The sequence below is a fragment of the Nansenia antarctica genome (assembly GCF_963989245.1).
Source record: "Nansenia antarctica genome assembly, chromosome: 4".
Classification (NCBI taxonomy): Eukaryota; Metazoa; Chordata; class Actinopteri; order Argentiniformes; family Microstomatidae; genus Nansenia; species Nansenia antarctica.
Window position 1 is genome coordinate 72,791,173 of NC_137689.1, and position 15,943 is coordinate 72,807,115.

The 15,943-nt window shown below is 43.5% G+C and overlaps 1 protein-coding gene across 1 annotated transcript; it reads left to right on the forward strand.

The window, feature by feature from the left end:
- The first annotated feature begins 792 nt into the window (after window positions 1-792).
- Window positions 793-14,448, forward strand: prkab1a (protein kinase, AMP-activated, beta 1 non-catalytic subunit, a). Its single transcript, XM_080528768.1, has 8 exons — window positions 793-872; window positions 2,892-3,105; window positions 3,721-3,890; window positions 4,925-5,018; window positions 6,384-6,498; window positions 9,214-9,347; window positions 12,026-12,094; window positions 14,222-14,448. The coding sequence occupies exons 2-8, from the start codon at window positions 2,974-2,976 to the stop codon at window positions 14,297-14,299; spliced, it is 792 nt and encodes a 263-aa protein (XP_080384894.1). The 5' UTR covers window positions 793-872; window positions 2,892-2,973; the 3' UTR covers window positions 14,300-14,448.
- Window positions 14,449-15,943: the final 1,495 nt, after the last annotated feature.

The following is a 15,943-nucleotide window of genomic DNA, read 5'->3' on the forward strand; positions in this document are numbered from 1 at the left end:
TGGTGTTTACAATACTATTTTTGCACATAGGCCTACTGCATATTGCACATACCTCTTTGATATAGCCTCTTTTTATACTGCTACCATAACTGTATATATATTACGGTACATGTGGGAATACAGTAGGCCTACATGTGGGAAAACTAGGGTTAGGGTTAGGTGCTAGGGTGCTAGGGTTAGGGTTAGGGGTAGGGTTAGAGTTAGACATGCCAGCATGTACCAAGTCGACATAGCACCTAACCCTAATCCTAGTTTTCCCACATGTACCGTAACATATATACCTCTAAACTACCTTACTTGCCATACTGTACCTGTCACTATCACAGTCACTGTTATAGGCCTATCATGTTTTATATCACTATTTGCACTTCTGCTTAGATGCTAAACTGCATTTTGCTGTCTAGGATTTAGTACTCTGACACCGTGCTTGTTCCAAATACTGACCAAAAATAGGGCGAGTGTGTCTCACAGAATGTAAATAGTTTATCCATGATCTGATATTATGTTCCTGCACCAGTTTGCCTGCTGATTGAGTCACATCTAGTGGTTCAGTAGAGACACTGCAATATTTCTGTAAACAGGAGAACAAGACGGATGAAGGGGGCATTTTACTAGGGCTGCGTTCGTAAAATCGCTCTGAGAGCACCGGAGCGCACACTGGGTTAAACGTCATAAAGCGACCAAGTAATTTGATTGGACAAGAGGCATCCCGTGAGTGCTGGTCAGATTTCCAGAGCGAATTTACGAACGCATCCAAATGACGCCGAAGGATTTGTAGTTTTCTCTGAAAATGGGGACATAACAACATGAAAACATCCCGAAATTAGGTGGTTTTAAACAAGCTACCGACTGGCATCGACTCCTGATATCAGGTAACAATTTGTTTTCCATTTGCAAACCGTTCATGTACGTGAGCGACCTGTCACGTTCGACTAGTGAATGTCATCATAGCGACACACGAAACAGAGAATAATAACCGTTATTTCTGTATAGCACTTTTCCTGCAAACGTTGCAGCTCAAAGTGCTTTAACATATCCACACAGCATAAACACAATAATAGAACAAAAGTAACCAATAAAACACACAATAGCAATACTATATTATTAAATACATATAGAATGGTTTCTAACTGACAACAGCAACCAAAGATATTAATATAATATCAATATTATCAATACATGAAGCTGTTTTCGTCGCTAACAGACGCTACTCACTACTAGAAAACCGACAAGGGCTGCGTTCGTAAAGTCGCTCTGAGAGCGCCGGAGCGCACACTGGGTTCAACGTCCATAAAGGGACCGAGTAATTAGATTGGACGAGGGGCATTCCCATGAGTGCTGGTCAGATTTCCAGAGCGTGTTTACGAACGCACCCAAAGAGCAGCGAGCTAATGTACCGTAGCTATGGTAACACAGAGGACATGGCTAGCCAGCTAACGTTAAGACGTGGATGTTGTAACGTTAACTAACCAGAGATACCTGAGACCAATACCGATTAGAACAAATAACTGACATTTGAAAAATAACTGACATTTGAAAAACAACTGACATATCCGCTGTTTCGCCTTGGTGGGGAGTCTAAAGATAGCCTCTCTCTTAACAACACGACCGCCTGATATGTACACAATCAAATGTGATATGTAATGTAGATATGATTGATAACCTGCAGTATACATATCTACTGTATATCTTACTGTACTTACCTCGCCCTGCCCGTTCACCTCTGTTTGCATATAATCACACTTTGCAAAGGTATTCACCACAATGTTAAGGGTTAGGGTTCATGTAACGATGAATTGAGAATCAAGGACCCCAATTGAAATAAGCCAGTGGCTTTCTTGGGTTTTTATCCTTTTAGTTGACCTTGTATGTAATATGTACTTTCATGTACCTACTTCTGCAAATCTTCTAATAAAGTTTTCAATCAATCAATCAATCAATCAAGGGTTGGGTAGCTGTGTTGAATGCCAGCCAGAGTGCACTGCACAGTCCATTGTTAACACATGGTCATGGCAATGTAAACATCAATGTGTTACACCCACCACCACCACCACTGACTGTGTTCATGCATTCACTCTGCCTATTCGACGTGGTTGTGTGCCTATTGTCTGCCCACAGTGTGCTGCCTGCCTACATTTACATTTGAATCATTTCGCAGGTCTACGCTTTTATCCGCAGCGATTTACAATTAGAGATTACAGGGACAGTCTCCCTGGAGTCATTTAGGGCTGAGTGCTTTACTCAAGGGCACACTAGTGGTGGTGTTCCCCAGGTGGGGATTTGAACTCATGACCTACTGATCACCAGTCACTCCCTCACTATCCACTAGGCCACCACTACCCCATTTTATCCCTTGTGTCTTGCAGTGCCAGTGGCCTGTCTAAAACACTAGTCTAACCAGGGTTCCCACACCTTCTGAAACATCAAATTCAAGCACCTTTCAAGGACTTTCAAGACTCAATTCCCTCAAATTGAAGGACCCAACACGGCATAGTTTGGGACAGATCTAGATGAGAATGTATATAATAGGAACTATCCGCTCACAGACAACAATTAAAAAGAGAGGCTTGAATGTGTAGAACACTAGATGGTCTCTTGCCTTCTCTACCACAGCACAGCAAAACAATATATTGTGAAATATGTGTAAAGTTAAGAGACTTATTTACTAGTTGACGAGCTAAGTAAAACATTTTTGAATATATATTATAAATTTTTTAGAGAGAGAGAGAGAGAGAGAGAGAGAGAGAGAGAGAGAGAGAGAGAGAGAGAGAGAGAGAGAGAGAGAGAGAGAGAGAGGGGAATTCAAGCACTTTCAATAGAAATAGACCCATGTCTATTTTCAACTTTTAAGACCTTGATTATTTTTTTTCTCAAATTCTCAAACTTTCAAGGATTTCAAGGACCCGTGGGAAGTGGAACCCTGGTCTAACCCTCTGCCCACAGTGATCTGTCTCCGGTGACACACAAGGCATCATGGGTAACACCAGCAGTGAGCGGGCGGTGGCCCACCGGAGAGACAGCCGAGGGGCCAAGGAGGGAGACAGACCCAAGATCCTGATGGACAGCCCCGAGGACGCTGACATCTTCCATGGAGAGGACAGCAAGGTGCACACACACACACACACACACACACACACACACACACGCACACACACACACACACACACACACACACACACACACACACACACACAGACACACACACACAGAGACAGTCTCATGAGAGACTTATCAAAAATAAGCCTGGATGTTCCTTTAGTAAAGTTGATGGAATACCCCCCAGGGATACTGTGAGGAGGAGTTGTCTAACCTCTCTCTCTCTCTCTCCCTCCCTCCTTCCCTCCCTCCTTCCCTCCCTCCCTCCCTCCCTCCCTCTCTCCCCCCCCTCTCTCTCTCCCTCCCCCTCCCTCCCTCTCTCTCTCTGTCCCTCCCTTCCTCCCTCCCTCTCTCTCCCCCCCTCTCTCTCTCCCTCCCCCTCCCTCCCTCTCTCTCTCTGTCCCTCCCTTCCTCTCTCCCTCCCCCTCTCTCTCTCCCTCCCTCTCTCCCTCCCTCTCTCCCTCCCTCTCTCTCTCTCCCTCCCTCTCTCCTTCCCCCTCTCTCTCTCCCTCCCTCTCTCCCTCCCTCTCTCCCTCCCTCCCTCTCTCTCTCCCTCCCTCCGTCCCTCCCCCCCTCCCTCTCTCTCTCTCCCTCTCCCTCCCCCTCCCTCCCTCTCCCTCCCAGGCTCCGCTGGGTAAGGAGGAGTTCTTGGCGTGGGGTCAGGATCTGGAGGCGTGTGATAAAGGCCCAACGCTGGACCAGCCCACGGTGTTCCGCTGGACCGGTACCGGGAAGGAGGTGTTCCTGTCTGGCTCCTTCAACAACTGGACCAACAAGATCCCGCTCACCAGGAGGTGGGGGTCATCTACATGTACATGTTTGGCATTTAGCAGACGCCTTATTCCAAAGCGACTTACAATCGATACATTTGACTAAGCAAGTGAATCATCAATCCACCAGTCGTAGCAGGAAGAATAATCCTGCTCAGGCCAGGGGCCATCGGCTCAGTGATAGAAGGAAAATTATATTTTTAAAATATATATATAGACACTGGAGAACAGAGAAACAGTACAAGGGGGGCAGTAGAAGTCATAGGGGACACAGTAAAGGGGAAAAGCGGGTGTCTCAGTGCTGGGGGGTAGTAGATGTCTCAGGAGGAGCAGTTAAGGTGTAACCTGAAGAGATGGAGACTGAAGATGGGTAGTGACTCTGCAGTTCTGACAGTCGTGGGAAGCTCATTCCACCAGCGGGGAGCCACTGGGGGTGCGGCCGGCCTTGTTAAAAGAAGACTAGAGCTCTGTATAACATGACGTTACTGCTAAGTTGTGCCCCGGGGGGTATTCATCATACTTCAATGTCGCTAAAGGAAAATCCAGGCTTATTTTGATACGTTTCGTGAGACTTTCGTGAGCCTTATTTTTGATAAGTCTTTGATAAGTCGAGAGACTCAAGAGTTATCAAAAATAAGCCTGGATTTTCCTTTAGTGACGTTGACGGAATACCCCCCCTGGTGTGTGTGTGTGTGTGTGTGGGTGTGTCTGTAGCTATGTGTGTGTGTGTGTGTGTGTGTGTGTGTGTGTGTGTCTGTAGCTATGTGTGTGTGTGTGTGTGTCTGTAGCTATGTGTGTGTGTGTGTGTCTGTAGCTATGTGTGTGTGTGTGTGTTTAGTGTCATGTTTACTTGACTGTTGTCTCGTGCCATCTTTTTACCTTCGTTTTACTGTTTCATCTACTTCCCCTGCTTTTATATTCGCTTTATGCTCGCATATGTTTTTATATTCACTTCATGTTTTTATCTCCCTGTTGTAAAGCACTTTGAGCTAGCTGCATTTCTTGTATGAAAGGTGCTATATAAATAAAGCTTTACTTACTTACTTACTTACTTTCAGTCATAATAACTTTGTGGCGATAGTGGACCTGCCCGAGGGAGAGCACCAGTACAAGTTCTACGTCGACGGACAGTGGACTCATGACCCGACTGAGGTGAGCAACTCGTGAGCTTAGAATGATAAGGTTCTATCTCCGTTTAGAATGATAAGGTTCTATCTCCGTTTAGAATGAGAAGGTTCTATCTCCGTTTAGAATGATAAGGTTCTATCTCCGTTTAGAATGAGAAGGTTCTATCTCCGTTTAGAATGAGAAGGTTCTATCTCCGTTTAGAATGATAAGGTTCTATCTCCGTTTAGAATGATAAGGTTCTATCTCCGTTTAGAATGATAAGGTTCTATCTCCGTTTAGAATGATAAGGTTCTATCTCCGTTTAGAATGAGAAGGTTCTATCTCCGTTTAGAATGATAAGGTTCTATCTCCGTTTAGAATGATAAGGTTCTATCTCCGTTTAGAATGAGAAGGTTCTATCTCCGTTTAGAATGATAAGGTTCTATCTCCGTTTAGAATGATAAGGTTCTATCTCCGTTTAGAATGATAAGGTTCTATCTCCGTTTAGAATGATAAGGTCCTATCTCCGTTTAGAATGATAAGGTTCTATCTCCGTTTAGAATGAGAAGGTTCTATCTCCGTTTAGAATGATAAGGTTCTATCTCCGTTTAGAATGATAAGGTTCTATCTCCGTTTAGAATGATAAGGTTCTATCTCCGTTTAGAATGATAAGGTTCTATCTCCGTTTAGAATGAGAAGGTTCTATCTCCGTTTAGAATGATAAGGTCCTATCTCCGTTTAGAATGATAAGGTTCTATCTCCGTTTAGAATGATAAGGTTCTATCTCCGTTTAGAATGATAAGGTTCTATCTCCGTTTAGGGTAGTTCAGAGATATTGAGCGTCAACGTTTTTACATTCCATTATGTTTTGTGAGATGGAACCTTTGTATTTTATTAATTACTAACTAAAAAAGGTCAACATTTTTAAAATAACACCACACAGACATTAATAAACACCTAACGGATCAGATTATGTAAAAAACTAAATTTTGACAAAAATGGAGATAGAACCTTATAATTCTAACGTCACGAACTGTTTCTGGTAAAGAACCACCCCCCCCACCTCTGTTTACCATGGATTTCCACAGTCAACAGTAACTTTGGAACTGTACTGTACTGATACAGAAGTGACAGACTCTGTCGGTGGATTTAGAAGAAGAATGTTTGTTGACATGTTTTGCTGTAGGCACAGGGTCAGCCATAGTCGGCACCCCTGGAGTTATTAGGCTAGGGGTTACATGCCTTGCTCAAGGGCACATGCAGCTCCTTCCTGAGGTGGGGATCGAACCAGCCGACCTACCGATTACTGGCCTCTCAGGCCTCTCTAATTAGGCTACCACCGCCGCCTCTGGATTGGAGGTTTTCTGTTCATGTTTTAAGTCTGATAACAGTTGTTCTCTGGTCCCCCAGCCCGTGGTGACTAACCAGCTAGGCACAGTCAACAACGTCATCCAGGTGAAGAAGACTGACTTTGAGGTGTTCGACGCGCTCATGGTCGACTCACAGACATGCTCTGATATGTCAGGTTAGTGCCCCCCCCATAGGTTGCCCTCAGTCGTAGACCAACTCTACCCCGTTCTGTTATCCTGCATGTTTTAACATTTAAAAATCCTACTTTTCTGTGTTTTTATTGGATTGAAACGAAGATTGTAATTAACTGACATAATAGGCTACAGCAGTGGTTCTCAAACCTCTCCTCGGGGACCCCCAGCCGCTCCACATATTTGATCTGTTCCACCACCAGCACACCTGATTCAACTAATCAACTAAGCAATTATGATTTGTACTTGATTAGTTGAATCAGGTGTGCTGGTGGTGGAACAGATCAAATATGCGGAGCTGCTGTAGTATATTATGTCAGTTAATTACACCCATGTTTCTTCATTTCAGTGGTGCTACAGTCTTGGGAAAAAAAATCTCATTGGGGTTTGAGAACTAGAACAGAAGGCATAGAGATTATTCTTTGGTTAGCACTCTATGGTAGTGATTGGGGAACAAAAAACTATTCTCTGACCAAATCATCTCAAATGAACTCTCTGACTTAGGCTACGTTCACACTGCAGTGAAATGTGACCCAAATCCGATTATTTTGCGACACGCGACTCAGGTCTGATTTATGCCTGACCGTGGGAACAGCGCAAGTGACATGAAATCAGACTTTTGAAAATCCGACCTGGGTCGCGTTCAGAGGTGGTATTACATTAGATACATATCTGATATTTAGCAACGCGCCCGACGTCTGAATTGTCAAGTCGCTTTTAATGCGACTTTTACGTCACTCTAGCAGGGTTGCCAGATGCGATTGACAATTTACAGCCTAACCAGTCTATAACCGATAAATCCAGTAGCCCATTCGGCGCGGTAACCCGCCCCATCTGGCAACCCTGCACGCACTTGCTCATATCTTTGCCGGCTTCCGCTGCACAAAAACTTGAAAATGAATCCGGTTCAGGGGCGGCGCTAGGGGGTGGCTACTGGGGCTCAAGCCCCGGATGTTTTCTGAAAAGCCCTGAATGTTTTACTTAAAAAAAAAAAAAAAAAAAAAAAAAAAAAAACTCGTGAGTAACGTGCAGTACCGGAGTCCAACAGAGAGGCAGCAGCTGCGCGACATTAGCCTGCATACTGCGTAGCCTACCCTGCCCTGAAGAAGAAGTGATCTCAATCAGTGCCTGACTTGCAAAATTGTAAGGATGGATATCCGAAAGTTGTTTTCAACAAAACAAGCGCCAAGAACTGTTGCAGCAGCCGTATCAGCAGCTGACAACAATGACATCACCAGCAGTGATGACATAGATGATGTTTCAGGTTTGTGAATCTTATTAGAAAGGTGACTGACTCACTGACACTACTTTTCCGGTTTGCTAATGCTAGCTGGCTATCATAACATAACGTTATGTTATAATGAAAATGAAACATAGCAAGGTACTGTTACGGTACATGGTAAGAAATCAAACAAAGGATAATACTTATACAAATAAAGTGAATAACAGGCTGATAGTCTTTGATATCTGCACTCTGGTTGACTGAGTAACAAGTGAAAAAGAATGATGTAACGTTAATGTTACAGCTAGTAAACATGGAGTAATCTGAATCTGAATCTGAATCTGACTCAAATCTATCCTAAGATGTAACGCTAACTAACTAAGTTTGTTTAATGTCCCAGGGGGGATTTGATTTCACAGTACTATACACAGGCCAACAATACATGTAATATATCGTCATATAACACAGGACAAGACTCTAAATACAATATAAGTGGTGAGCACAGAGTCTGCCCTGATATACATACTGTAACATAACTAGCCTCAGCCCATCAATTATGTAATTCTATACAAATATAAATGATGGTGACTGACAGGGGGAGCTACGTGTGCTGACCTCCCTCTGTGCCCAGAACCACCACAATTAGTTTGCTTCATTAAAGGGTGTGAATGTATATGTGTTCTCCAGTGCCCTTTGTCCGCTTTAAGGTGGTGGTAAGTTGAAGGTTGAATACAAAAATTTCCGGCGCGCTCTGCGCGCACATTATATTCTCCCTCTGGGCTAAGCCCCGGATCTCCTACGATCCTAAATCCGCCCCTGATCCGGTTGTATAAATAAATCATAAATCTAGATATACTTGCAGACAGTGAGTAGACCTGTATCCTACAAATACACTTAGATTTAGATTTAGTAATCTACAAATTAATTAGACCCCTATACTTTATTTTATTTATTTTTTTGTTTCTTTTTATTTTACTACTCGATCTTTTCAGTTTGTAAAGTGTCTTTGAGTGTCTAGAAAAGCGCTATATAAGTCTAATGTATTATTATTATTATTATTATTGTAAACAGTGCGCTGTCCTTCTGCACATGCGGGTCTGTTCAGGGCCGTGGAATGTTCACACGGGAGTCAATGTAGGCCTACCGGTAGGTCAAATATAGGTCACATTTTAAAAGTAATGTGAACTGCCCCCCAAAAAATCGCATCTGTGTAAAAAATCGGAATTGAGCATCAAGACCTGCAGTGTGAACGTAGCCTTAGTTGAAAGTTACTTTGAGGTACTTTTTCTTCTGTTAGCGGTGGCTAAAGTTAGCTAAAGTTAGTAATGGCTATATAGAAAACTCTGAACGATGGATTATAGTAGTTTCTGCTGGCCCATAGACTACCTTCAAGGCCAGGAACCCTCTGATTAATGAGGTGTAAAAGACTGAACTATCCCTTTAACACTACTTCCTGTCCCCCTCCCTCTCCTGACAGACCTGTCCAGCTCCCCTCCCGGGCCCTACCACCAGGACGCCTACGTCCCTAAACAGGAAGAGAGGTTTAAGTCCCTCCCCATCCTGCCGCCTCACCTGCTCCAGGTCATCCTCAACAAGGACACACACATCTCTGTGAGTATCGGCTGCTTACTACTACGGGTCTAAATGGTGAATGGACTGACTTATATAAGCGCCTTATTCCAAACGGCCTCTCATTCACCCATTCACACACACATTCACACACCAATGGCGGAAAGCTACCATGCAAGGCGCCGGCCCGCTCATCGGGAGCAATTTGGGGTTCAGTGTCTTGCCCAAGGACACTTAGACGTGGCCAGCTGGGGCTCGAACCGCCGATCTGCCGACCTTGCAGATCGGCGGTTCGATCCCCGGCTGGGTCTAAGGTTTGAGATGTTTTCCTATGTGAGAACCCTGTCCCCACAGACAGGATAACTGTTCTAGCCTCATTATTACTAGCTTGATCCTGAAAGAAGACATTTTATTTGTCCTGCCATAGTCTAATTCGTCCCACCATAGTCTAATTTGTCCTGCCATAGTCTAATTCGTCCCACCATAGTCTAATTTGTCCTGCCATAGTCTAATTTGTCCCACCATAGTCTAATTTGTCCCACCATAGTCTAATTTGTCCTGCCATAGTGTAATTTGCCCTGCCATAGTCTAATTTGTCCCACCATAGTCTAATTTGTCCCGCCATAGTCTAATTTGTCCCGCCATAGTGTAATTTGTCCTGCCATAGTGTAATTTGTCCCGCCATAGTGTAATTTGTCCTGCCATAGTCTAATTTGTCCCACCATAGTCTAATGTGTCCTGCCATAGTCTAATTTGTCCCACCATAGTCTCATTTGTCCTGCCATAGTCTAATTTGTCCCACCATAGTCTAATTTGTCCCACCATAGTCTAATTTGTCCAACCATAGTCTAATTTGTCCAACCATAGTCTAATTTGTCCTGCCATAGTCTAATTTGTCCCACCATAGTCTAATGTGTCCTGCCATAGTCTAATTTGTCCTGTCATAGTCTAATTTGTCCTGTCATAGTCTAATTTGTCCCTCCATAGTCTAATTTGTCCCACCATAGTCTAATTTGTCCTGCCATAGTCTAATTTGTCCCGCCATAGTCTAATTTGTCCAACCATAGTCTAATTTGTCCCACCATAGTCTAATTTGTCCCACCATAGTCTAATTTGTCCAACCATAGTCTAATTTGTCCTGCCATAGTCTAATTTGTCCCGCCATAGTCTAATTTGTCCAACCATAGTCTAATTTGTCCCGCCATAGTCTAATTTGTCCAACCATAGTCTAATTTGTCCTGCCATAGTCTAATTTGTCCTGCCATAGTCTAATTTGTCCTGCCATAGTCTAATTTGTCCCACCATAGTCTAATTTGTCCTGCCATAGTCTAATTTGTCCAACCATAGTCTAATTTGTCCTGCCATAGTCTAATTTGTCCCACCAAAGTCTAATTTGTCCCCACCATAGTCTAATTTGTCCCACCATAGTCTAATTTGTCCCACCATAGTCTAATTTGTCCTGCCATAGTCTAATTTGTCCCGCCATAGTCTAATTTGTCCAACCATAGTCTAATTTGTCCCGCCATAGTCTAATTTGTCCAACCATAGTCTAATTTGTCCTGCCATAGTCTAATTTGTCCTGCCATAGTCTAATTTGTCCTGCCATAGTCTAATTTGTCCCACCATAGTCTAATTTGTCCTGCCATAGTCTAATTTGTCCAACCATAGTCTAATTTGTCCTGCCATAGTCTAATTTGTCCCACCAAAGTCTAATTTGTCCTGCCATAGTCTAATTTGTCCTGCCATAGTCTAATTTGTCCTGCCATAGTCTAATTTGTCCCACCATAGTCTAATTTGTCCCACCATAGTCTAATTTGTCCTGCCATAGTCTAATTTGTCCCGCCATAGTCTAATTTGTCCTGCCATAGTCTAATTTGTCCCACCATAGTCTAATTTGTCCTGCCATAGTCTAATTTGTCCCGCCATAGTCTAATTTGTCCCACCATAGTCTAATTTGTCCTGTCATAGTCTAATTTGTCCTGCCATAGTCTAATTTGTCCTGCCATAGTCTAATTTGTCCTGCCATAGTCTAATTTGTCCCACCATAGTCTAATTTGTCCCGCCATAGTCTAATTTGTCCCGCCATAGTCTAATTTGTCCCACCATAGTCTAATTAGTCCCGCCATAGTCTAATTTGTCCCACCATAGTCTAATTTGTCCCACCATAGTCTAATGTGTCCCACCATAGTCTAATTTGTCCCGCCATAGTCTAATTTGTCCCACCATAGTCTAATTTGTCCCACCATAGTCTAATTTGTCCCGCCATAGTCTAATTTGTCCTGCCATAGTCTAATTTGTCCCACCATAGTCTAATTTGTCCCGCCATAGTCTAATTTGTCCCGCCATAGTCTAATTTGTCCTGTCATAGTCTAATTTGTCCTGCCATAGTCTAATTTGTCCTGCCATAGTCTAATTTGTCCTGTCATAGTCTAATTTGTCCTGCCATAGTCTAATTTGTCCTGCCATAGTCTAATTTGTCCTGCCATAGTCTCAAAACAAACCCCAAAATATTTGACACACGAGTGAAGCAATACAACTAACAGTATTGATAACCCCCCCCCCCACACATTCTCCGGTAACAGCACCCCCAGTGGGAAACTCTGAATCCAACCCTCAGGAACACACATAAAGGCCTTTGGGAAACTATTTCATGTTTATCACAGAATAATATATATATATATATATGATGTATTTGTGTCATATGTTTTCTTCTTATTCAGTGTGACCCTGCTCTACTCCCAGAGCCCAACCACGTGATGCTCAACCACCTCTACGCTCTCTCTATCAAGGTAAGGCCCTCGTACCTCTCTCTATCAAGGTAAGGCCCTCGTACCTCTCTCTATCAAGGTAAGGCCCTCGTAGCTCTCTCTATCAAGGTAAGGCCCTCGTACCTCTCTCTATCAAGGTAAGGCCCTCGTACCTCTCTCTATCAAGGTAAGGCCCTCGTACCTCTCTCTATCAAGGTAAGGCCCTCGTACCTCTCTCTATCAAGGTACGGCCCTCGTACCTCTCTCTATCAAGGTAAGGCCCTCGTACCTCTCTCTATCAAGGTAAGGCCCTCGTACCTCTCTATCAAGGTAAGGCCCTCGTACCTCTCTCTATCAAGGTAAGGCCCTCGTACCTCTCTCTATCAAGGTAAGGCCCCAGCTCAGCTGGTAGAGCATGGCGCTAACAACTCTTATGTTGTGGGTTCGATCCCCACTGGGACCATACGTACTGAAAACTGTATGCAATGTAAGTCGCTTTGGATAAAAGTGTCAGATAAATGGCGTATATAAAGCCAGATATGAAGAGAAGTCAGACTTAAACGGATAGTCAAACTTAAAGGGACATATTATTATTATTATTATCTTTTTAAGTTTGCTTACTTGAGTGGAACAACGTAATGTAATAGCAATAACAATGTCATATGTTTTACATTTTGTGTGGAGACATTTTGAGAGCCGTTTTCTGTGCTTTTGACATACCTCCACTATCCCTTTAAACACCTCCACTATCCCTTTAAACACCTCCACTATCCCTTTAAACACACCTACACTATCCCTTTAAACACACCTACACTATCCCTTTAAACACACCTACACTATCCCTTTAAACACACCTACACTATCCCTTTAAACACACCTACACTATCCCTTTAAACACCTCCACTATCCCTTTAAACACACCTACACTATCCCTTTAAACACCTCCACTATCCCTTTAAACACCTCCACTATCCCTTTAAACACCTCCACCATCCCTTTAAACACACCTACACTATCCCTTTAAACACCTCCACTATCCCTTTAAACACCTCCACTATCCCTTTAAACACACCTACACTATCCCTTTAAACACCTCCACTATCCCTTTAAACACACCTACACTATCCCTTTAAACACCTCCACCATCCCTTTAAACACCTACACTATCCCTTTAAACACCTCCACTATCCCTTTAAACACACCTACACTATCCCTTTAAACACCTCCACCATCCCTTTAAACACCTACACTTTCCCTTTAAACACACCTACACTATCCCTTTAAACACACCTACACTATCCCTTTAAACACCTCCACTATCCCTTTAAACACACCTACACTATCCCTTTAAACACACCTCCACTATCCCTTTAAACACCTCCACTATCCCTTTAAACACCTCCACTATCCCTTTAAACACACCTACACTATCCCTTTAAACACACCTACACTATCCCTTTAAACACCTCCACTATCCCTTTAAACACCTCCACTATCCCTTTAAACACACCTACACTATCCCTTTAAACACCTCCACTATCCCTTTAAACACACCTACACTATCCCTTTAAACACACCTACACTATCCCTTTAAACACCTACACTATCCCTTTAAACACCTCCACCATCCCTTTAAACACCTCCACTATCCCTTTAAACACACCTACACTATCCCTTTAAACACCTCCACCATCCCTTTAAACACCTCCAATATCCCTTTAAACACACCTACACTATCCCTTTAAACACCTCCACTATCCCTTTAAACACCTCCACCATCCCTTTAAACACCTCCACCATCCCTTTAAACACCTACACTTTCCCTTTAAACAAACCTACACTATCCCTTTAAACACCTCCACTATCCCTTTAAACACCTCCACCATCCCTTTAAACACCTCCACCATCCCTTTAAACACCTACACTTTCCCTTTAAACAAACCTACACTATCCCTTTGAACACGCCTACACTATCCCTTTAAACAAACCAAGGAGAGCGGTCAGTAGATTGATTCAGTTGCCAAAATGTAACTAATTACATTTGAGAAGTGGTGCTTTGGGAGAGGTGAAGGGATGTGTCAAGTGTGCTGATGAGTGTTTTATTTATACCTCTCTCTCCCTCTCTCCCTCCCTCCCTCCCTCTCCCTCCTTCCCATCCTCTCCTCTCAGGATGGTGTGATGGTGCTTAGTGCCACTCACCGCTACAAGAAGAAGTATGTCACCACCCTGCTGTACAAACCCATCTGACCACAGGCCTCTGCCTCTGCCTTGGCACCACAGCACAAGCTCTCACAGCACAGCACGCCAAGGTCCCGCCTGGATGTTATACACATACCTCTGTTTAGAGAAGGGTCTACGTCACTCCACCACCCACAGCCTTCCTCAGTCTGTCTTCCCGCTTGTCCAGTGACCTGCCGTGCGTCTGCGCATCATCACCAGCCTTGCTTTAGACGTAGAGGGGCGCTAGTTTAGCTTAGCAGACCGAACCATGAAGGAGGAGGAGGAGGAGGAGTTTGGGGGTGGCAGGGGAATTCTGACTGAAAGGATTCAGTGTTGAGTTCAGGCCTGTGAGAGATACGTGATGATAAGATCTCCACTTTAGTGGTTCATCAAACAGGAAACGATAGAAACAGGATGCATTGTGTGGGGAGGGGTGCGTTGTCATTGAAGAGAAGACCACACAGTGTTTGAATCGGGATCGAAAAAAATCCCATTGTTGCTGTAAAGTAGTGATAAAGATATTAATATATCGGAGTTGTTTTCTCCCTTCATTGTGCTTTTGGTCTTCAACTTGTGTCACCTGCCATTTGGCCATGGTGTGCCTGGCCTTTGTACATGATCATCATCATGCTCAAAAAGCTAAATCGTTTTTTGCGTAGGGTAAGTTTGTAATTGCTGTGGATAATTTGCAAAAGAGCTCCTCTGCATGTGTGACACAGAAGTGCAGTTTGACTATGATAAGATCTCCCAAGGATGGGACCCTGAACAGATTAGGCCAAGCCCTGAACTAATCTCATTCTCAATGTTCACCATGGAAGCGTTTTAGTTTAGGAGCAGCCTAGGCGTTGTCTGTAACTCATCCATAATGTGCAGTGTAGATCTGTCTCTGTCTCCATTTCAGGGAGTGAAGGAGAGAGAGAGAGAGAGAGAGAGAGAGAGAGAGAGAGAGAGAGAGATAGAGAGAGAGAGAGGGGGTGGGGGCAAGGGCCACACTTTTAGATAGATAAACATAATTATTTATGTAATCCATGGGACCATGCTGTTGTGTACATTTTTCTATCCTAATAAAGATAAATGATTTTTGCAATCAGATTTCTTTTATTTTGTTATCTCTGAAACTGAAATAAAGGGGTTACTGATCATATTTTGAGTTCTATTCTTTCGAGGTCAAGTATCGTATGTCATACTGTTTGTTAAAGTAAGTTGAAACTAGTTAAACTAAACTAAAGAGTGCAAACCTAGGCAGTGGAATTCAGATTTGATCTATTCTAATATGAGACAATGCGAGTTAACAGTGAGCTCATCTGGCAGATGACAAATGTATGATTGGCGTGGAGCATGCCGTATACAAACCATTATGCAGAGTGTGGGGTACATGTATCATTTCCAAAATACACAGAATATGGTCAGTATGCACCACGTTCAGTACCTATGCTGTATGGAGGACCACATCTGTAAAAGAAATACGCCTCAGGAGCCAGTTTGGATAAAGAAGGTCCCATTGCATGTCGACATACAGTGCCCCCCATACGTTTGGTTTGTTTGGTTAGTTTATTTGGATCCACCATTAGATACAGCAAATATGCAGTAGCTATTCTTCCTGGGGTCCTCATACCAGAGGTGGGGGACTCGAGTCACATGACTTGAGGACTCGAGACTTGCTTGACTAAC